General features: G+C 67.0%; 1 protein-coding gene across 3 annotated transcripts in view; it reads left to right on the top strand.

The window, feature by feature from the left end:
* SORCS2 (sortilin related VPS10 domain containing receptor 2) overlaps window positions 1-20,426 on the top strand; it is a 218,855-nt gene that overhangs the window by 128,290 nt on the left and 70,139 nt on the right. For all 3 annotated transcript variants that reach the window (XM_070069545.2, XM_070069546.2, XM_089325237.1), the window contains exon 3: window positions 16,501-16,600. In XM_070069545.2, coding sequence (XP_069925646.2) covers window positions 16,501-16,600 — 100 coding nt within the window. The remainder of the gene's footprint in view (window positions 1-16,500; window positions 16,601-20,426) is intronic.

Genomic DNA, 20,426 nt, shown 5'->3' with positions numbered 1-20,426 from the left:
GGGCCCGGCCCAGGGAAGAGGGGCTGTGGGGGGGCGGGTACGGGAGGATCCAGCGTTGCTGGGAGCCAGTCAGGCCCTGGAGCAAAGGCGGGCGTGGTCCCGACTCCCCCGTCCGGCCGGGCCACTCTCGAGGCTTCTGGTTCCAGGCCTGGCCCTGGCTGCTGTCCCGGGAGGGGCCGATGCCCGGCTGGAGCCAGCTCGCGTGGGACAGGAGGGCCAGCCCCTGGGCTCCAGCCTGCAAAGCCCAGGGCCCGCGGCAGCCGCCCTGGCCGCTCCGGGGACCACAGACGCACACGGCCCCCACGGCGCTCCTTTCTTTGCTTTTAATTGCCGTGACTAGAATAATCCCAGTTTATCTTCTCTCACCCTTGACGGTGAATTGGATTTAATAGACTGTAACTGCACGGTCTCTGATCTCTAAGTGCGTGTTTATTTGCCTTATTAGTGTGGGCTTGGCGTCGGGAGACAGAGAGGAGCTGTCTGCCGAGGCCAGCGTGGGCGGCGGCCGTTTGAGTGGCGTGGCTGCTTCCTCGGTCCCGGGGACCGCCGTGGACAGGGGGCGGGGTGCAGGTGCGGGGGGCCGGGCCGCCCTCTGCTGAATGTCCCGGTGTCCAGTCTGGGGCGAGCCTGCTCTGCGTCCCCCAGTGGGCAACGGCGGCCATCTCGGTGGTGTCCCCCGCCCCGCCCTGGACGTCAGCTAAGGGTTCGCTCTGCCTGCCAAGCCGGCCAGACCAGCCAAGGCGGCAGCCGGAAATGTAGCCGGCTTCACTCCTCCGGCGGTGCGGCCAGGGAGGGGCCGGGCCGGGAAAATGCAGACGTGAGAAAGTGCAATTCCACTCAGGGCCTCTGCGTGTGCCCCCCCACCCCTTCCTGGACCCCAGCGTGGACTGAGTGACCGGGCAGGGCTGCGTCCCAGTCTCTACGGTCACCTTGGTGCGGGGCGCGTCGGGGCCACGCTGGCTGCGATAGGTGCCCCCCGACTGTGGACCTCTGTCTTGCTTGCAGGCCCTAGCACCGCCTGAGCCGATGCCTTCCTGGTGCCTGCCACCGTCTGCCTGCCCCCAGGCAGCAGGAGTGCAGGCGTCTGGGTCCCCACAGCGGGGTTCAAGGCTGGGTGCAGCCCCCAGGTTCCCTGTGGCGCAGGGGAGGTGGCCACGCCCTGGCCCCAGAACTGCTGCGGGGTGGGGGGGCAGGGACCAACGCAGGAAAGAATGGCTCACGCAGATCAGAGACGCACGGGGTGGGGCACGGACGGGCGTGAGGGACGAGGACAGAGCTCGGAGTCACGGCATCGTGCAGCCATGAGAGCGGGGACGCCTGCCCGGAGACACAGAGGCCGGGTTCGAGGCACAGAGAGCCGGGGGCAGGTGCCCTGGGGGTGTGGAGTGTAGTCTGCTCGTGACAGCAGGAGATGCACAGACGGATGGTGGGTGGGTGGATGGATGGCGGGTGGGCGGATGGTGGGTGGGTGGATGGGTGGGTGGGCGGATGGTGGGTGGACGGGGCTGTATGTAGGATGCTTGGATGGACGGACAGGAAGGAGTAAAGGAAGGGGGTGGGGGGAGGATGTTGAGTGGCGGGAGAGGTATCCCCAGAGGCCTGGGACCCCCTAGAAACACCCTGAGCACCTAAGGCCGTGTCATTGGCCCGTGGCGTGGGCCCTTGGGACTGGGCCCTTCCCAGAACTGGGGCCTCGGGCTCCGTCCTGACACCCAGTGCCCTCCCGAGGGGACCTCTGCCCTCCCCTTCCCTGTCACCATGCTCACAGCGGCCACCACCTCCTCGCTGGGCCGGCTGGGCCTTGTTCCTCGGGTGCGGCTGCCCTTAGCAAGCCCCGGAGACGTGTGCTGCCACCCCAACGTCAGCACCCTGGGGTTCCCCTTCCAAACCGCAGCTGTCCTGCAATCCGTGCCGCTCAGTGGCCTTGGCCTGGCGGAGCCCGGGCAGGCCCAGAACCTCGCCGGAGGGGAAATGGAGGCTGTGGACGGAGCCCGTGTCACCGGCCCTGGACCACGGCTGCTCTGAATGCGTGGAGGAGGCCAGGGCCTGGGTCCCCCCACCTCCCCCCCACCAGGCCTCTCTGGGCCTCTCACAGGGGGCCCTGTGTGGTCACGAGGAGAGAGCGTGTTGAGAAAGCAGGAAGTGACGGGTTTGCAGCGAGCGAGCGGCCATTCTCGCCTCCTCCTCCTGGTTCTCGGCCGGCAGGGGCAGGGTTCCCCACGCCCGGCCACGAGAAGACGGCCGCGCTGGAGGAGCGCCTCGGCCAGGACGCGAGGCCTCAGCTTGGCTCTGGGAGTGCGGCTCTGGCCGGGGTCACGGCTCCGGCTCCCACGAGCCCAGCTGCTGGCCCCGTGTGGCTGGTGTCCTGTGTCCACGGCGGCTCGGGCTGTGCTGGTGGCACTGCTCGGCGGCCCCGCGCGCTCTCGGGGCGGCAGCCGGCAGAGGCCGCCTGCTCCTGAGACCCGGGCGGGAGCTGTCATGCCCTGTGCCGCTGGCCAGATGACAGCGTCTCGGAACAGCTTCCCGTAGGTGCGCGTGCTCGCAGGCGTCTCCTCATTTAACTCTCAGACGGGAACGTGTTCCGCCACAGCTCGCCAGCAGAGCGAGTGCGTTAAGTCATTAGGTGGGTGGGGGCGGGACCGGGCCGGCCGCAGGAGAGAGGCGGGAGCGGGCCGGCCCCTGGCCTAGTCTGCTGCCAACTGTGGGCTGGGAGTAGGGACGCCGTGGCGGGGCTGATGGCGGCAGCTCGGGCGGTGAGTGGGGTCACAGACGCAGGGCTGGGGTCACCCTGGGTCCGGGCCCAGCCCGGTTTATGCCCGAGGCAGTGTGCAGAGCCGTGAGGCAGGCCTTTATCCTGGGATGAAGCACGGTCCTGGCTGGCGCCTGGCGTGGAAGGACCCAGAGGGAGCTGTCTCCGGTTGTCCTGGCGTGGTGAGAGGCCCGGCCCTGCTCTCCTGTTCCCAGGAGCCTGCCATTCCAGTGGGGTGGAAGGTGACAGTGGCCAATCAAACTGTGTTGTGTTGGCCAGCAGTGTGTGGTCATGGGCTAAAGCCATGTGGGCTCGTTGGTGGAGAGGTGGGGGTGGTCACTCAGTGGCCCGGGATGCTGGTGACCAGTGAGCCGATGCTGGCTGCAGGGAGAGGCCCCCTGGGCGTAGCTGGGACGGTCAGCAGCTTGTGCAAAGGCCCTGGGGTAGGGGCCACATCTCCTGGGCTGTACGGCAGGCAGCATGGGTTCCCCCAGCAGCAGCGCGCTGACCCTGTGTCGGGGTCCCGTGTCCACACGGCTGGCTGCAGCTTCAGCCGACCTTCGACCCCCAGAGGCCAAGCTGCTCCTGGGTGGCCCAGGGCCTTGGTGGGAACCAGAGCCAGTGTGCACAGGCGGGCACCCCCGAGCTCAGGGCCTGTGCCCAAGCACTGGGGGCTGCGTGTGGCGTGGCGAGGGCCACGTCTGTGGTCTCGGGGGGCAGGCTGTGGCTGCCAAGGTCAAAGTCAGCTCCTCCACTGTCCCTTCCCTCCTCCCGAAAATGGGGGTGCAGCACCGGTCCCCCGCCCCAGCCGAGGGGAAAGTGTGCTGACCGGTGGGGACTGGCGGTGTTGCTAGCACCTGAGGGCACCTGCCGGCTGGAGGGGCAGGGGGTGGTTTTGCCCGCCCTGAACTTTGCCGCCAACATCCTTCACCGTCCCCAGCCCCGCACCCTGGGGCTGTTCCCTGAGCGACTCCGGGGCGGGGAGGTGCTGTGCCGCCGCCTCATCTTGATTAGTTCCTACACTCTCTGTTGCAGCGCTGCTCAGCACGCTGACGGAGTCCCTTCTCAGATCCCTCGCCGCGCGCCTGCCCGCGTCTCGCACTTCTTCCTCGTCTCGGAAAAACGCTCGATGCGTCATCTGCATTGCTTTCGGCAGAAGCTGAGTGCACGTAACCGGCCCTCGAGAAGTCAGTGTTGGTGTGAGGCTCCGTCCTCCTGGGACTGGCATGGGGAATGCTGCCGTCTTGCCCCGGGGCCCCCCCGGAACAAGGGAAGACCCCGTGTTTAAAGGACTGAGCTCAAATGTCTCGGGTCCAAGGACACTTCTTAAAAATGATGATTTATTTATTTAATTTTATTTGAAAGGCAGAAATACAGAGAAGGAGAGGGATGGGGGTGGGAGGGGTGGGAGAGGACGAGAGAGGGAGAGAAGGAGAGAAAGAGAGAAAGGTCTTCCAGGGGCTGGCGCCGCGGCTCACTAGGCTAATCCTCCGCCTTGCGGCGCCGGCACACCGGGTTCTAGTCCCGGTCGGGGCGCCAGATTCTGTCCCGGTTGCCCCTCTTCCAGGCCAGCTCTCTGCTGTGGCCAGGGAGTGCAGTGGAGGATGGCCCAAGTGCTTGGGCCCTGCACCCCATGGGAGACCAGGAGAAGCACCTGGCTCCTGCCATCGGATCAGCGTGGTGCGCCGGCCGCAGCGGCCATTGGAGGGTGAACCAACGGCAAAGGAAGACCTTTCTCTCTGTCTCTCTCTCTCACTGTCCACTCTGCCTGTCAAAAAAAAAAAAAAAAAAAGTCTTCCATCCACTGGTTCACTCCCCAAATGGCTACGATGGCCAGAGATGGGATGATCTGAAGCCAGGAGCTTCCTCCAGGTCTCCCACGTGGGTGCAGGGGCCCCAGCGCCTGGGCCGTCCTCTGCTGCCTTCCCAGACCACAGCAGGGAGCTGGGTTGGAAGTGGAGCAGCTGGGACTTGAACTGATGCCCACGTGGGATGTCGGCGCTGTGGGCAGAGCTCCCCTCCTCCTCGCGTGCTTTTTAGAAAGCCAGACTGAGCTCGGGGCATCTCGGCGGGGAGCCCAGCTCCCGGGACCTCTGCCTGGAACTGCGGCCCCTCGCGTCACTGCTGTGTGCACAGAGCGACTGCTTCCCACCCAGGACCAGGCTCGTGGCCAGGGGGGCCCCCAACCCGCCCCCGTGCTCTGACCCGTGCATCCCCCGCGGCCCTGGCAGCCCCCACACAGCTCCGGCTGATACCGGGCACATGTGGGGGCATCTGCTTCCCGTCCCCACGGGGGCAGCGGGGAACAGGGCCTTTGGGCCTGCACGTGTGGGCCAGCTCGTGGGCCCCATCTGTGCCAGTCCAGGAGGAGGTGTGGGAGGCAGCATGGAGGAGGAGGAAGACGGTCGCGGGCAGAGAGGGTGTGTGACCTGCTGGTGTGGGATAGTCCAGGACAGGAACGTGGTGGGACCCCCCCCCCCCCCCCCCCGCCGTGTGCACTGGTGGCAGGAAGCCACATACCGGCCGTGCTCCGGATGGGTGTGTGGACATTGGCTGGTTCAGCTCAGGGCCTGTCGGTGGCCAGGGTCGTGAAAGTACACACAGGTGCGGGGGCAGAGACCAGGCGTGTCTGCTCTGAGCGTGCACCTGTCCAGGGTTTGGGGAAAGACTGTCGGTGGGGTGCTGGGGTAGGGAGTCCTCTGGGTTTAGGCCCAGCCCAGCTGTGTTCTGGAAGGATGCACGGCACAGAGTGCCAGCAAAGCTTCCGTGGGGGCCGAAGCTCCCAGAGGGGCTTCAGTGGCCATGGCACAGGCTCTGCGGGTGGCCGTGGGACCGTGCCCCTCCCCAGTGAGTTCAGGGGACAGCCTGTGGCCAGTGTGTGGGTGCAGGTGCATTGGCAGGGAGAGGGAGAGGGTTATGGGGTGAGCCATGGCCCCAGAAGGTCCCGTTGTGCAGGGTGGGTGCCGTGCCACGCTCACACCTCCGGGGACACTGGTGCACGGTGGGGGTCAGCCTGGGCTTTGCGCCAAGCTCCCTGTATTGGCCCCGGGCAGACTCCTCGCACCTCGGTGTTCTCATCTGGGGGATGGGCATGTGTCTTGCTCTCCCAAGGCGACCACGATGTCTGGTCCCCTTCACCCCGCCACGTGCTGTGTCCACAGCGTGGCAAGCACAGCTTTGTGGTGTCCTCCCCCGAGGCCAGGGCTGCGCATGCGGTGTAGACGTGCCCGCGTATGATGGATGCGCGTCAGGACGTCTGACTTTGTGATGCCGGAAGGTGACACGGTCGGGAGCGCCCCCACGTGGAATCCCGGTTTTGGGCTTTCCCTAGGCCAGTGCTGTCCGGTCCGAACCTCTCTCGTGATCGTGGGTGGCCGTGGTGGTGGGGGTGGGTAGTGCGTGCCGTCCTGGCCAGCCCCGCCCAGGGGAGCAGCAGCGCCAGGCCGTGCAGTGTGTCCTGTGGGCCACCCAGCGTTCGACTGAGGGGCGGGTTCTCTGTGAGATGACGCCGCCCGGCTGCGGCTGTGTGAGTGTTCCGGACGCGCTTGGTGGGGGAGGGGCCTGGCTGAGCTGCGGTGTCCGGTGGGTTAGGAGCTCTAGGTTAGGACATTTGTAGCGTACGACCAGTCCCATCCAGGGATCCCCTACGGGGGGCTTGCCTGGCCACTGTGCCCTACACGCCAGATCGCAAGCCATGTTCTAGAATGTTCTGGAGTGACCAGACGGTCTTGGAGGTGGCCTCTGTCACTTTGGTTCCCTCCTCCTTGCTGACCCAGGCAGGGCTGACTGGGAGCTGCGGGTGGTGATCAGCTCTCCGCTTTGCGGGTCTCTCGGGGCCGTGGTGACCTGGGGAGGAGGGCTGGGTGCCGGACGTGTGGCCTGCCTGTGACGTCATCGCACGACACGGAAACGGCCCCATTCGGTTGGTTTTTGAAAAGTGACCACGTGCTAACGCTTGGCAGTTGAGCGGCCGATTTGTGAACAGCAGTTTTCCACTGGGCTTCCCTCCCTCTTCGGGCTTGCCCGGTTCTCAGTTTTCACCGTGAGTGACCCTGCACCGGGATGTGGCTCTCTGTGCCGGGGGCGAGTACCAGGCCTTGACGTCTGGGTTCTGAGTGCTGGGGAGGGTGGCGGGGGGGGGGGCAGCAGCCGGCGCAGGAGGGAGGCGCTCTGAGGGCGAGGCTCTGGGCCTCCCTGCCCGCCTCGCTCCCACCTGCCCCCTGCCCCCCTTGCTCCTACCTTCCCCTGCCCCCCTCGCTCCCACCTGCCCCTGCCCCCCTCGCTCCCACATGCCCCCCTCGCTCCCACCTGCCCCCTGCCCCCCTCGCTCCCACCTGCCCCCTGCCCCCCTCGCTCCCACTGCCTGCCTGCCCCCTGCCCCCTGCCCCCCTCGCTCCCACCTGCCCCCTGCCCCCTTCGCTCCCACTGCCTGCCTGCCCCCTGCCTCCCTCGCTCCCACCCTGCCCCCTGCCCCCCTCGCTCCCACCTGCCCCCTGCCCCCCTCGCTCCCACCTGCCCCCCTCACTCCCACTGCCTGCCTGCCCCCTGCCTCCCTCGCTCCCACCCTGCCCCCCTTGCTCCCACCTGCCCCCTGCCCCCTGCCTCCCTCGCTCCCACTGCCTGCCTGCCCCCTGCCCCCCTCGCTCCCACCTGCCCCCTGCCCCCCTCGCTCCCACCTGCCCCCTGCCCCCCTCGCTCCCACCTGCCCCCTGCCCCCCTCGCTCCCACTGCCTGCCTGCCCCCTGCCCCCTGCCCCCCTCGCTCCCACCTGCCCCCCTCGCTCCCACTGCCTGCCTGCCCCCTGCCCCCTGCCCCCCTCGCTCCCACCTGCCCCCTGCCCCCTTCGCTCCCACTGCCTGCCTGCCCCCTGCCCCCCTCGCTCCCACCTTCCCCTGCCCCCCTCGCTCCCACCTGCCCCCTGCCCCCCTCGCTCCCACTGCCTGCCTGCCCCCTGCCCCCTGCCCCCCTCGCTCCCACCTTCCCCTGCCCCCCTCGCTCCCACCTGCCCCCTGCCCCCTTCGCTCCCACTGCCTGCCTGCCCCCTGCCCCCCTCGCTCCCACCTTCCCCTGCCCCCCTCGCTCCCACCTGCCCCCTGCCCCCCTCGCTCCCACTGCCTGCCTGCCCCCTGCCCCCTGCCCCCCTCGCTCCCACCTGCCCCCTGCCCCCTTCGCTCCCACTGCCTGCCTGCCCCCTGCCCCCCTCGCTCCCACCTGCCCCCTGCCCCCCTCGCTCCCACCTGCCCCCTGCCCCCCTCGCTCCCAGCTGCCCCCTGCCCCCCTCGCTTCCTCTGGACATCCCAGTTCTCACCAGGGATTCTCGCCTGTTCCAGGCGTGCAGAAGTCGCCCCCGCAGAGCAGGGTCGGGGTCCTGAGCACAGGCTCGGGGAAGCTAAGCGCTGGGGCCACCCTTCGATGAGATCAAGCCCACCCCCACATTCACCTGCCCGCCCCAGGTCTCAGAGCCTGCGGGTTCAGCACCAGGGCCCCTCCGCAGGGCTCCGGTAGGCGTCTCCTGAGTGCCTGCTCTGTGTGTGGCCCCTGGGTTCCCGGGCGTCTTGTTGACTGCTGGTCACCTGTGACCTGGTTGATCGTCACGGATTCGGGAGGAGGTGGCCTGGCACCTGGCAGACCCTTGGCCTGCTGACAGAGAGCTGTGGTTGGGCACAGCCCTGTGCCTGTCCCCAGGGGTCACGCCGACCCTGCCCGTCCCAGCCACCTGCCTTCTCTCAGCCGCAGCCCCACCCAAGCCCCCAGCCCCTGCCCTCGGTGCTCCGGGCAAGGGACCTCCCTGCCTCTTAGCTTCCCTGGGCAGCCGGCGTTGGGGTCGGGGGCTGCGGACCTGGGCTGTGCCTGCTGCTCTGCCGGTGGCCAGCCACCTGTCCCCTTTACTCGGTGAATAGTGGAACCTCCCCGGGGAGGTGGGGCGCGTTTAACAGGAACTAGGCAGGCAAGGCGCCTGTCCAGTGTCTGTCTTGTATACAGTGGGTGCTCAATAAATGCAGCTGATTGTAGTGGGTTGACGAGGGTCACCCCAAGCCCGTGTCCACGAGGAACCTCAGGGCGCAGGATGCTTGCGGCCAAGGTTAGCTGAGGATGGAGATGAAGTCATGCTGGATGAGCCCAGCCTGAAGGCAGAGGCAGGACCTGGGGTGAGGTGGCCGCAGCCCAGGACGCCTGGGGCCACAGGAGGCTGCAAGGGGCAGGAAGAACTTTCTGGAGCCCTCAGAGTGGGCGTGGCCCCGCCCACAGCTTCGTCCCAGGCTTCCAGACTCCCGGGGAGCTGCCTCTGGGGCGCCTAGTTCAGCAGCCGTGCAGAGCTGCCGGCCCCGGCCCCGGCCCGGCCCGGCCCGCACTGCACTCCCACTGCAGCCTCTCTGGCCCCGATCCCAGGCTGGCCCCCTCCTTTGGTGCTGCTGCGAGCTCGCTGGGTGCAGTGCGGAGATACCCGGTGCTCATGGTAGACAGACGGGGCCATCCACCACCGGGCCGGGCGTCCCTGCTCTGCGTGCTCTAGACAGCGCAACGCGCCTCCGCCCCCTCTTCTGAGCCCTGGCGTGCAGCACGAAGCCCACGCGGCGGCATCAGGCTGTCCTGGTCGAGTCCCTTGGAGCTCTTGTCACTGTCCCGACGTCGCCACTCCTGGATCTGGGAACGCCGGGATACCGCGAGGTACCCCCGGCACGGACAGCACAGGCGGCAGTGTCCAGCGAGCCAGACCCCGGGATTGTCGCTCCCCCATTCGCAGAGGAACGACACAGGACCCTGCACTGTTCTTTTGTCTGCTCGGCCCTCCCCGGGTTTGCTGCTGGTTCTTCCTGGGTTGGCTGCCGTCCCTTCCACCTCCGTGGGAGGGCGGTTCCCCCTGCCACTTTCCCCACTTCCGCGGGGGAGCGGCACACCGCCGGCCGGCTCTCTCGGGGGCTGCTCAGATGTTCCTCAGGTGTTCCTGGTGCATGTTGTCTCTCTCCTCCTTTATAGTCCTCTTCCACCAATCCCAACTCTGCTACCCACACGCCAAGCATGCTGTTCTCCTCCAATCAGGAGCAGGATCAGCTCCTGCAGCTTATCAGTCAAATTGGCGAGAGGCAGCTGCGTAGAAGCTGTTTCCTCCTCTCCCAGCACCATATTGTGGGAGAGCAGATGCACAGAATAAGTCTTAATTCCAGTAACTTAGTCTAGTCTCAGTTGCTCCCCACATGGGATGTCTTCTGTAAGGGTCCTAGGGGCCGGGTGACAGGAAGACCGGTGGGGGCCTGCAGGTTAAGGGCACGGGTCACAGCCGCTTACATGGGTGGGGACCCTGAGACCCCGATCCCAGCTCAGATGCCGCGTGTCCAGCCAGTGCCTGGCGTGGCTGCTTACGAAGAAGACTGATGAAGCTTGGTGTTGGAGGCTGAAGGTCCCAACAGTGGGTGCGTCCCCTCGTGCTGGGTGGTAATGGGAGGAGCATGCAGGAGCCAGCAGGGTACACCTGGGTCAGGAGCCAGCAGGGTATACCTGGGTCAGGAGCCAGCAAAGTACACCTGGGTGCAGGAGCCAGCAGGGTACATCTGGGTGCAGGAGCCAGCAGGGTATACCTGGGTGCAGGAGCCAGCAGGGTATACCTGGGTGCAGGAGCCAGCAAAGTACACCTGGGTCAGGAACCAGCAGGGTACACCTGGGTGCGGTAGCCAACAGGGTACACCTGGGTGCGGGAGCCAGCAGGGTGTACCTGGTTACCAGGGCCAGCAGATTACACCTGAGTGTGGGAGCCAGCAGGGTATACCTGGGTGCAGGAGCCAACAGGGTACACCTGGGTACAGGGGTCAGCAGATTACACCTGAGTGCGGGAGCCAGCAGGGTACACCTGGGTCAGGAGCCAGCAGGGTATACCTGGGTGCGGGAGCCAGCAGGGTACACCTGGGTCAGGAGCCAGCAGGGTATACCTTGGTCGAGCCAGCAGGGTATACCTGGGTCAGGAGCCAACAGGGTACACCTGGGTCAGGAGCCAGCAGGGTATACCTGGGTGCGGGAGCCAGCAGGGTATACCTGGGTGTGGGAGCCAGCAGGGTACACCAGGGTCAGGAGCCATCAGGGTACACCTTGGTCAAGCCAGCAGGGTACACCTGGGTCAGGAGCCAGCAGGGTACACCTTGGTCAAGCCAGCAGGGTACACCTGGGTCAGGAGCCAGCAGGGTACACCTGGGTCAGGAGCCAGCAGGGTATACCTGGGTGCAGGAGCCAGCAGGGTACACCTGGGTCAGGAGCCAGCAGGGTACACCTTGGTCGAGCCAGCAGGGTACACCTCGACACAGGAAGCAGACAGGGCAAGGAGCTCGGTGTGGCCCTCTCACCACAAGTGTCTCATGAGGACTCGAGGCTCCCACAGGAACCATCCCTTGAGCTGCCCTGATGACCCACGAGCCTCCCGCCAGGCCCCACCTTTTAAAGGCCCCACTACCCCAGGACTTAAGCCTCTACCACACGGGCCTCTGGAGGGGACACAGTAAATCGCGCCCCAAACCTCGCAGCCTTGGTGGGCCGAGGGGGCTTCTGGAAGCCCGGCACGAGAGCGACAGTGGGGCGGAGCCCTAGCCCCCATCTCTTGTGCCCAGGCAGGGGGCAGCCACAGGGCCTGGCGGCCACTCCCCCCATAACCCTGCAGCTGTCTGTAGGTGCTGGGCGCGTGGTTGTACCGAGGGCCGTGCAGGCTGCACCTGCTCCTCACGGTGCCCAGCTGAGCAACGTCACCACCCTGCACTCCTGCCCACCTGACACCACGTCCAGCCCACATCACGCCCGTGGCTCCTCCGTGGCTGTGTCCTCACCACCTCGGCCTCAGCTGTGGTCCTGGGTAGCAGCAGGGATGAGCCTTGCCTGGTGTGTCCTGTGGCCTTCCCGAGGGGACACACAGCTGCTGCCTGGTGCACAGACCCGTGGCCCTGTGGGAAGGGAATGTGGGCTGCGTGGGCTGACGTGAGTGGGACACGGCAGCCTGACACGACATTGCCACGTGCCACGTGACTGCCTTTGTGACATCCTGGGAAAGGCAGAGCTGAGATGCAGGAGAACATCAGAGTTACCGGGTGGGGGCTGGTGGCGTGGGCGGGGCGCGGAGGGTGGTGCTGCAGTGGGGGCGGGGCGCGTGTCCTGGTGTGTCCGTGCAATACCACGGAGGACACCACGGACTGCAGCAGGGACAGCGCAGGTGGGGGAGCTGTGTGTGCGTCAGGGCTGGGGTCCGGGAGAGATGCAACTCGAGTTCTCCTCCATGTGCTATGAACCTAAAACCACTCTAAAAGTGAAACCTGTTGGTTTTTAAAAGGGCAGGGAAGATTACGTCGATAAAGAATTTAAAGTAGCCCAGTGTTTCCAGAATCTAATGATGTCAACGGGCGTGATGTGAACACTGTAACGATGTACCCCAGGCTGTGTGTTAAAGTCCTGGCCATCACTGGGCATCTCCCAATCAGAGGGCTTCCGGGTTTGGGCGAGCTCTTCAGAGCACCAGTGGGGCTGGGGGGCCGAGCAGGTCCTGCCTGTGGCCCTGGGCCCTGTGGCCCTCTCAGGCTGCCCTGTGGCTCTCGGCCCTGCCTCCCTGAGACAGCCACACCTGATCCCCGGAACCTTCCATGGGGTGGTGTAGGTGGCCTGCAGGGCTCCGAGGTGGGGACGGCCCCCTGGGGCTGCCGCGTGCACCCCGAGTCACGGCCAGGAGTGAGTGGGCGGCAAGGGGGAGGTGGAGGCTGGGAGAGGTGCGTGGAGGGTGGGGGGCCCAGCCAAGGAGGCTGGAGGTCTCTGAATGTGGAAAAAGCAGGGAGCGGGGCTTCCCCTGGGGCTTCCGGGAGGTTCTTGATGGCTTCAGCCGTGTGCCCCACAGGCTGGCTGACGGCAGCTCCCCGAGCTCTGGGCACCTGTGGGGTGGTGGCTCCATGCACAGCCATGAGAGGCGGACCCTGGCCCCCAGCCCTGCGGCGCCTGGCAGCCTGCGTGCGGGGTGGGCGGGGCTGGGGGATGCGGCTGGGGGGCCTGGCAGGAAGGGGCGTGGGAGGTGTGGAAGGTCAGCGAGGTGGCCGTGGGCCAGGTGTGGCCGAGGGGGACGCCTGGGGAGCTCAGCCGGCTCTAGGTCCCCCTAGGCGCCCCCAGGGTTCTCCGGGTGCACGCTGGCACCATGGTCGCCGGCACACGTCTCTCTCGCTCCGTCTCTCCCTCTGCTTCTCTCCCCTCACCCGCTCACCAGCCTGTCATCCCCACGAGGACAGCTGCCTGGTAAACACGTCCTGCGTCACATGAAGGAATTCGAGCAAGAGAGCAAATCTGGCTTCCCAGGCCTTGAATGCCACGAGCTGAGTGTCGGGTGACTGACAGTGCAGGGCTGAGCCCGGGGCGTGGGTGACTGACAGTGCAGGGCTGAGCCCGGGGCGTGGGTGACTGACAGTGCAGGGCTGAGCCCGGGGCGTGGGTGACTGACAGTGCAGGGCTGAGCGCTGGAGCGTGGGTGACTGACAGTGCAGGGCTGAGCCCGGGGTGCCCTGGAGCGTGGGTGACTGACAGTGCAGGGCTGAGCCCGGGGTGTGGGTGACTGACAGTGCAGGGCTGAGCCCGGGGTGTGGGTGACTGACAGTGCAGGGCTGAGCCCAGGGCGCCCTGGAGCGTGGGCTGCTGGCGCTGTCCTGCAGGGCAGCACCCACGTTCCGGGGAGCCCGGCAGACGTGGCTCCCGGAGCCCTTCCCCGAGCGGGAGGGGACCACGCCTGCTTCGTCCTCTGCCCGCTGCAGCTCCCGTCTGCTGGGGCTGCCCCCATGGAGCACACACACGCCACGTGGCCTAAACCACAGCCAGGTGTTGTCTCTCAGCTCCAGAGGTCAGGGTCGGTGGGGCCAGCTCCGCCTGGAGGCTCTGGGGGAGAACCCGGCCCCCGCGCGTGGCTGCCAGCGTCCTTGTCAGCCCCTCCTCATGGTGGCCCCCCATGGTCTGCCTCCACCACGTGGCCCTCTCCCTGCTGTCCATCTCAGTGTCCAGGTCCCCTTCCGTGCCACAGGCTACACGGGCAAGGCCCCCCGTGGCCCGGGCTGGCCTCATCCTCACCAGATGATGTCCACCAAGACTCTGTTTTCAAGCGAGGCCAGGTTTAGAGGTTCTAGGTGGCCGTGAATTTGGGGGTCACAGCTCAGCCCAGAGTGAATGCCCCTCCCCCCACCAGGCATGGCCCCTGTCTTCCTGTCTCTGGGAGGCGGCCATCACACCACCCTTTCCATCACCCTCCCTGCCCCATTGTCCTCTCTTCTCCTGGCCCTTAGCACACTGTCTTCAGTCTGCCGTCCTCTGTCTGCCTCCCCTGGCCCTGGTGGGACTTGTTCCACCTGCTCCCGCTGCGGGCCTCACCTGGCAGGTCCCTGGAGGGAGCAGGTGCGGGCTGGTGCCCCTGGCTAGGCAGCAGGAGTGGGGAGGGGCTTAGGAGCAGACTCAGTCTTCAGGCTGGCGGGGGTGGGGGCGGGGAGGACCTCAGACACTAAGCTCATAAACACAGCCATTTGTCTCAGCACGGGCCCTGGGACTTCCCGCTCTCGGCATCGATCCTGGGCTGATGGGCCTCTAACCCCCTCCCAGAGAAAATCAATCCTCTGAGGTTCCCGGAACAAGTGCCCCTCACTGCCTGCCGTGGGCACGGCCTCGTTCTCCCAGCCAGGGCCTTGCTGGGGAGCCAGGGGCTGGCTCAGAGACCCCATCGGTCCCCAGCCCACTGCCCCTGCCATTGGGCGCCAGGGAGGGGCTGGCTCTCAGACCCCATCGGTCCCCAGCCCATCCCCTCCCACACATACTGGGCACCTGGGAGGGGCTGGCTCAGAGACCCCACCGGTCCCCAGCCCATCACCCCCCCACACATGGGGCGCCTGGGAGGGGCTGGCTCCCCTGGGACTCAGAGGGCTGGGAGGGGCACTGTGAGGACTGAGAAAGGGCACGTCTCCAGGAGGTGTGGCCAGGAGCCGCCCAGGCCCAGACACGGGGACGCAGCTGTGTCCACGGGGACCCCGCGGTGCACTGTGGGCATCAGAGAGCGCAGGCCAGGGCGGGCCCTTGTGCGCCGGCAGCTCTGGGCCTCCTGCCGGGCAGGTCTGGGAGCCCTGGCCCAGAGAGGGCAGGAGGCCACTCAGCACACGGGCAGGTGGTGCCCGGCGGAGCCCCACTGGGGAGCCTCCACGCAGCTCCCTCCCCCGGCGCGTTGGGCCGTCCCTGTCACCCCGCGGGCTCAGCTCCCTCCAGCAGGCTCAGCAGCGCGGGCGGGGAAGGACTGCAGGAGTGTGTTCCCAGCAGGGTCGGTAGCCCGGGGCCCATCTCCATCCACCCCACACTGGCAGGGGTGAGGAGCATTCGCTGAGAGCCCTGAGGCCCACAGCTCAGCCCTTGCACTGCAGACGGGAGACTGTGAGAACAGTACCCAGCCCTGGCCGCCTTCCCCAGCCCAGCCTCACGGGTACTGACCCTGGGTACCCAGCCCAGCTTCACGGGTACTGATCCTTGGTGCCCAGCCCAGCCTCACAGGTACTGACCCTGGGTGCCCAGCCCAGCCTCATGGGTACTGATCCTTGGTGCCCAGCCTAGCCTCACAGGTACTGACTCTGGGTGCCCAGCCTAGCCTCACGGGTACTGACCCTGGGTGTCCAGCCCAGCTTCACGGGTACTGATCCTTGGTGCCCAGCCCAGCCTCACAGGTACTGACCCTGGATGCCCAGCCCAGCCTCACGGGTACTGATCCTGGGTGCCCAGCCCAGCCTCATGGGTACTGACCCTGGGTACCCAGCCCAGCTTCACGGGTACTGATCCTTGGTGCCCAGCCCAGCCTCACAGGTACTGACCCTGGGTGCCCAGCCCAGCTTCACGGGTACTGACCCTGGGTGCCCAGCCCAGCCTCATGGGTACTGACCCTGGGTGCCCAGCCCAGCTTCACGGGTACTGACCCTGGGTGCCCAGCCCAGCCTCATGGGTACTGATCCTGGCTGCCCAGCCAAGCCTCATGGGTACTGACCCTGGGTGCCCAGCCCAGCCTCACGGGTACTGATCCTGGGTGCCCAGCCCAGCCTCACGGGTGACTGTACATATAAGGCGTTGTCTCGGGGTCTTAGTCTTTGGCATTGGGTCAGTTCCGCGTCCTGGAGGATGGATGACTCCTGACAGCAGGTGCCGTCTCCTTGGTGCACAGCCCCCCCCCAGCTCTGAGAGCCCCTCGTGGTCCCCTGAGGAGCACAGTGGCCAGGGACTGGAGGGACCGAGGGCAGGGGTGCTGAGCTGTGATCTGGGTGTCCCGGCGTGAGTCTCACGGCAGCCCAGTGCCTGGGCCGGGGCTTGGAGCAACCGTCCCCTCACTGGCCCTCGTCCCGTGCTGTGGTCAGAGCTGGGGCTCCCTGGGGGGGCCAGGATGCGGAGCGGCCGAGGCCCCGGGAGCCCCAAGCCTCCCTGAGCCTGGTGGCATTCCCTTCTTGGCTGAGCGACCTCGGGGGTCCCTCTGGCCACCTGTGACGTGAGGTGGCACAGTGACGCTGTCTGCTGGGGTTTGTCAGGAATCAGAAGGATCTGGACGCACCAGCACAGACCAGGGACTGGGGCCGGAGGAGCTGCTCGCTGTCCTCTCCCCTGCACGGGGTGGGGTGGGGGAGGGGGTGTGTGTGTCTGTGTCTGTGTCCACAGGCACTGGCACGTGGCCGGTGGTGCCGGAGGCCGCCCTGGAAGCCACGTGCCCGCGGCTGAGCTGACCGCCGCCCCTGTCTCCCCAGGTCCTCGGATTTCGGGACGACCTACACCAAGCTCACCCTCCAGCCCGGCGTGACCACCGTCATCGACAACTTCTACATCTGCCCGACCAACAAGAGGAAGGTGGGTGCCGGCTGGGGCAGCGTGTCCCGGCCCCGCCCTGCCTGCGACTGCGCCGCTGGGTGTGTGTCGTCCAGCGCCCGCCCAGGGCTCCTCCGGGCCCACTTGTCTCCTCCCCTCGCTGGAGCCGCGCCCGCTGGGGCAGACGGGCGGAGTGGCGGGCGGGGAGCCTCCTGGCCTTTGCGGTTTCGGCTTTGGTTTCCTGGTGTCTCCCGGTCTGGGGGTGTCCTGAGGGCTCCCCGCTGGCTGCAGAACAGGGGGCCGCGTCGCTCCCCTCCTGCTGTACCCCCCATTTCCTGACCGTCCAGCCAGCCTGACCCTGGGGACCATCCGGCGCTGTGCCCCCTACTCACGCAGGCGGCCGCCGAGAGGAGGCCCAGCTCCCGGGGGATCACCGGTCCGGGCCGGGATGGGGGCCAGGCCAAGCCTCAGGCTGCATCCACATTTGTGAACGACAAGTAGCTGGAATGGAACCACGAGCATCTCAGGTCGGCTGGGCCAGGGAGCAGCGAGGTCAGAGGTCAGACGGACTGCCCTTCATGGAGCAGCTGGGGCGTGGCCTTGACCGCCTCTGAGCCTGTGACGCCGGTGGTGGCAAGGTTAATGAGACGATGCTTCCATGTGTGGGGCTCAGGAGGGGCTTCTAGCCAAGGGCGGGGCTCCAGCTTGATTGGCAGGCGGCACTGGGGGCAGGGCGGTCATTCCCTGTAACGTTGCCTTGGGCCCAAGTCCAGGCCGGGTTCCGAGCTGGGAGAATGTGGACGTTTAGCCTGGGGACGTCACTGGGGCAGAGGGGCCGGGCCTGGGGGCGCAACCAAAGCTGAAGGAGTGGAATGAAGGAAGGAAGGGAGGAAGGAATGAAGGGCACAGCAGCCGGGCGTCCTGCTGAGTGCGGTGGCTGCGCCGCCCCTGGGCCTGGGGTCCCCTGGAAGTGGCCGGGCAGGTGCTCAGGGCCCTGCCGGGGGTGGGGGTGGGGGGCAGGGCTCCCTGGGGCGGGGCTGCGGAGTCACAGGGCAATGTGCCCTCACTTCTCTGAGCCCCGGGCGTCCACCTGTAAGTGGGGGTGCCGGGTCCCCAGGGCGAGGTGCCCTCACTTCTCTGAGCCCCGGGCGTCCACCTGTAAGTGGGGGTGCCGATGGAGGGACCCCAACAGGCAGAGCTGCGCTCACCACTGCCAGTCCCCAGCGGCGGCCCCCCGAGGATGTCCCCAGGTCAGCTGCAGTGCGGAGGGGTCCTGTGGGTGGCCGCCGGGCAGGGCTGGGAGCAGGGGGCGCCCCTTCCCCCGCACACCTGCGCTTGGGCTCCAGTCTGCCCGGGGCCCCGCAGCTGCCCGGGGTCCTCCTCCCCCTCCCCTGCCCGTGCTGACCCTGTTCCCGCCGCGCCCCAGCCTGCTGAAGGTGGGACCCGGCCCCCCACCCCTTGCCCTGGCCTTGCTCCCTTGCCCCCCGTCCCTGAGCTCCCCGGCTGCCCGGGCTCCCCTGGTGTGGAGGCCCCTGTTGGCCAGCGCCAGCCTGGCTCCTCAGGCCTGGGTCTCCGCGGGCGTGGCCTGCCCACCCACTCTGTGTCTGGAGAAGGCATTACTCCTCTGGTGAGAGGCGAGAGTTCATGGCGTGGGGGCAGGGCTGCGTCCTCACCGCCATTGCAGGGGTCCACTGGGATCTGGGGATGCGTCCCCCATGGCTAAGGGGGCAGCCGTGGGCGTAGGGTCCTGAGAACATGGCCAGGCACCGTCAGGCTGGCATCCCAGACGCCCTCGCAGAGGGAGGCGCGCGTGGGAGGGGGCTTGGCTCAGTTTGGTCCTGAGCACATTTGCAGGCAGAAGAAAAACCGGAGACCGCACACGTGGAGCTGGGAGGGGCAGCCCCGGGGCGTGGTTACTCCAGGGCTGCGCTTCAGACCACGGGAGGAGGCGGTGGGGAGCAGCCCAGGTGGACTGCCTGGTGGAGAGACTCCCTGTGCCTTTACCCCCTGCCCGTGCTTGGGAAAGTGGATGCTGGGGGCTGTGCAGGGCCGGGACCCTTCCGGGAAAGAGAGTCAGCGGAACACCAAGCAAGCGGTCCCTCGGTCGCTGCCAGCTCTCGTACACCCCGCCATGGTTTCCTGGTGTCTCTGGCTGTGCCCAGGCGCTCCTTGCTGGGTAGCCGGGGCCAGGCACCTGTCCGGCACATCCGCTGGGGAGCGACTTGGGGTTTGCGTCCATCCACGTGTCCGTCCATCCATCTGTCCACCCACTCATTCCCTCTTTGGTTCAGTTGATCCCTCCCATAGCTCTGTGCCTGCCCCCCAGCACCTGTGAGGTAAGTCACCTGAGTGGGCAGGACAGGGCAGCAGACTCCGTGTCCACCAGGTGGCGCCCCGGCCTCGGGCATGAGCTGTGGGTGAAGGGCTACTCCTCCCCGAGACGGAGCATGGTGGGCCCAGGACGGGGCACACGCAGAGGGTGACACTGGGCAGCTCCGTGTGGCTGGGCTGGAACCTGAGTGGCGGCTGCCGCGGGTGCGCCAGGCCAGCACTGATTCCCGGGGTGGGCTCTCGGTGCGCTGAGTGACAGGTGTTCACATCTCCCAGCTCTGGAGGCGGGAATCAGACCAGGGCGCTGTTGTGGCTGCTTCTGGTGAGGGTCCCCATCCTGGCTACAGCCGGCCACTTCTCCCGTGTCCTCGCGGGACAGCCAGCTGCCTGGCCTCTCCCAGGAGGACCCTGCAGACCTTGTGACGTGACTCTGTCACCTCCCAGAGGCCCTCTGGAGTGACAGGCTCTGGCACAGGTGTGGTCTCTTGGCCCTGCAGCCTGGCGGGGGCGGGGACAGTCTCCATTCCAGAGGCTGCTCAGGTGCACAGAGGGACTGGGGCGTGGCTTTGGCTAGTAGATGGGGCGTGGCCTCGGTTAGCAGGTGGGGGCATGGCCTTGGTTAGCAGATGGGGATGTGGCCTTGGTTAGCGCGTTGGGACGTGGCCTCAGCAGATGGGGGCGTGGCCTTGGTCAGCGGGCTGGGGCGTGGCCTCAGCAGATGGGGGCGTGGCCTTGGCTGCCAGCTGGCAGATGGCTGAGCTCAGGCTGGACGTGGTGCACGCCTCCTTCCTGCCTTGTCTTCCTCCATCGGTCATCGGCAAGGGCTCTGCCTGGCCGGGGGGGCCCAAGCTGAGGAAGCTCCTCGTCCTCCGATGTGGGCCCCGGCCCCAGCCCGTCCCGGCCTTGTTGGAATAATGGTGAGGCCTCTGTGTCAGTGGTGGGAGCCCTGGCTGGCTCAGCCCTGGCGCTGTGCTGTGATGGATAAAGGGGGTGACAGGCCTATCCCCAGGCCTCAGGGCAGCTGCCTCCTGTGTGCTGGCCCAGCAGGTCAGAGGCTCCGTCCTGTGTGGCCTGGGGCAGGATTCTGCCTCCCACCCGGGCGGCTGATTCTGGTTTCCCAAATGCGCCTGCCCGACCTCCCTCTTAAGCCCTGGGCGGATCTGAGAAGCTTCCTCTGAAAAGCTGTGTGCTTAGGAAACAGTGACAGCTCGTGGTCTGTCTCCTGTGACTCTGGAGCCTGGTCACCCGCAAAGACAGCCGGGACTGGAAAGCAGTGCCCACCGTGGGGCGGCCAGAAAGACCAGGGCCCGGCTCTGCCCCGCTTTTGTTTTAAGATGCATGCATTTGAAAGTCAGAGTTACAGGAGAGAGGGGGAGAGGGAGAGGGAGAAGGAGAGGGAGAGGGAGAGAGGAAGGGAGGGGGGGAGGAAGAGGGATAGAGGGAGGGAGAAGGAGAGGGGAGAGGGGGGTGGAGAGAGAGAGGGAGAGAGAGGGGGATAGAGGGTGGGAGGGGGGATGGAGGGAGGGAGAGGGGAGGA

This window comes from Oryctolagus cuniculus, chromosome 2, assembly GCF_051225735.1.
Source record: "Oryctolagus cuniculus isolate XC-2025 breed Fujian yellow rabbit chromosome 2, ASM5122573v1, whole genome shotgun sequence".
Taxonomy (NCBI): Eukaryota; Metazoa; Chordata; class Mammalia; order Lagomorpha; family Leporidae; genus Oryctolagus; species Oryctolagus cuniculus.
This window is presented reverse-complemented; position numbering and strand designations above follow the sequence as displayed.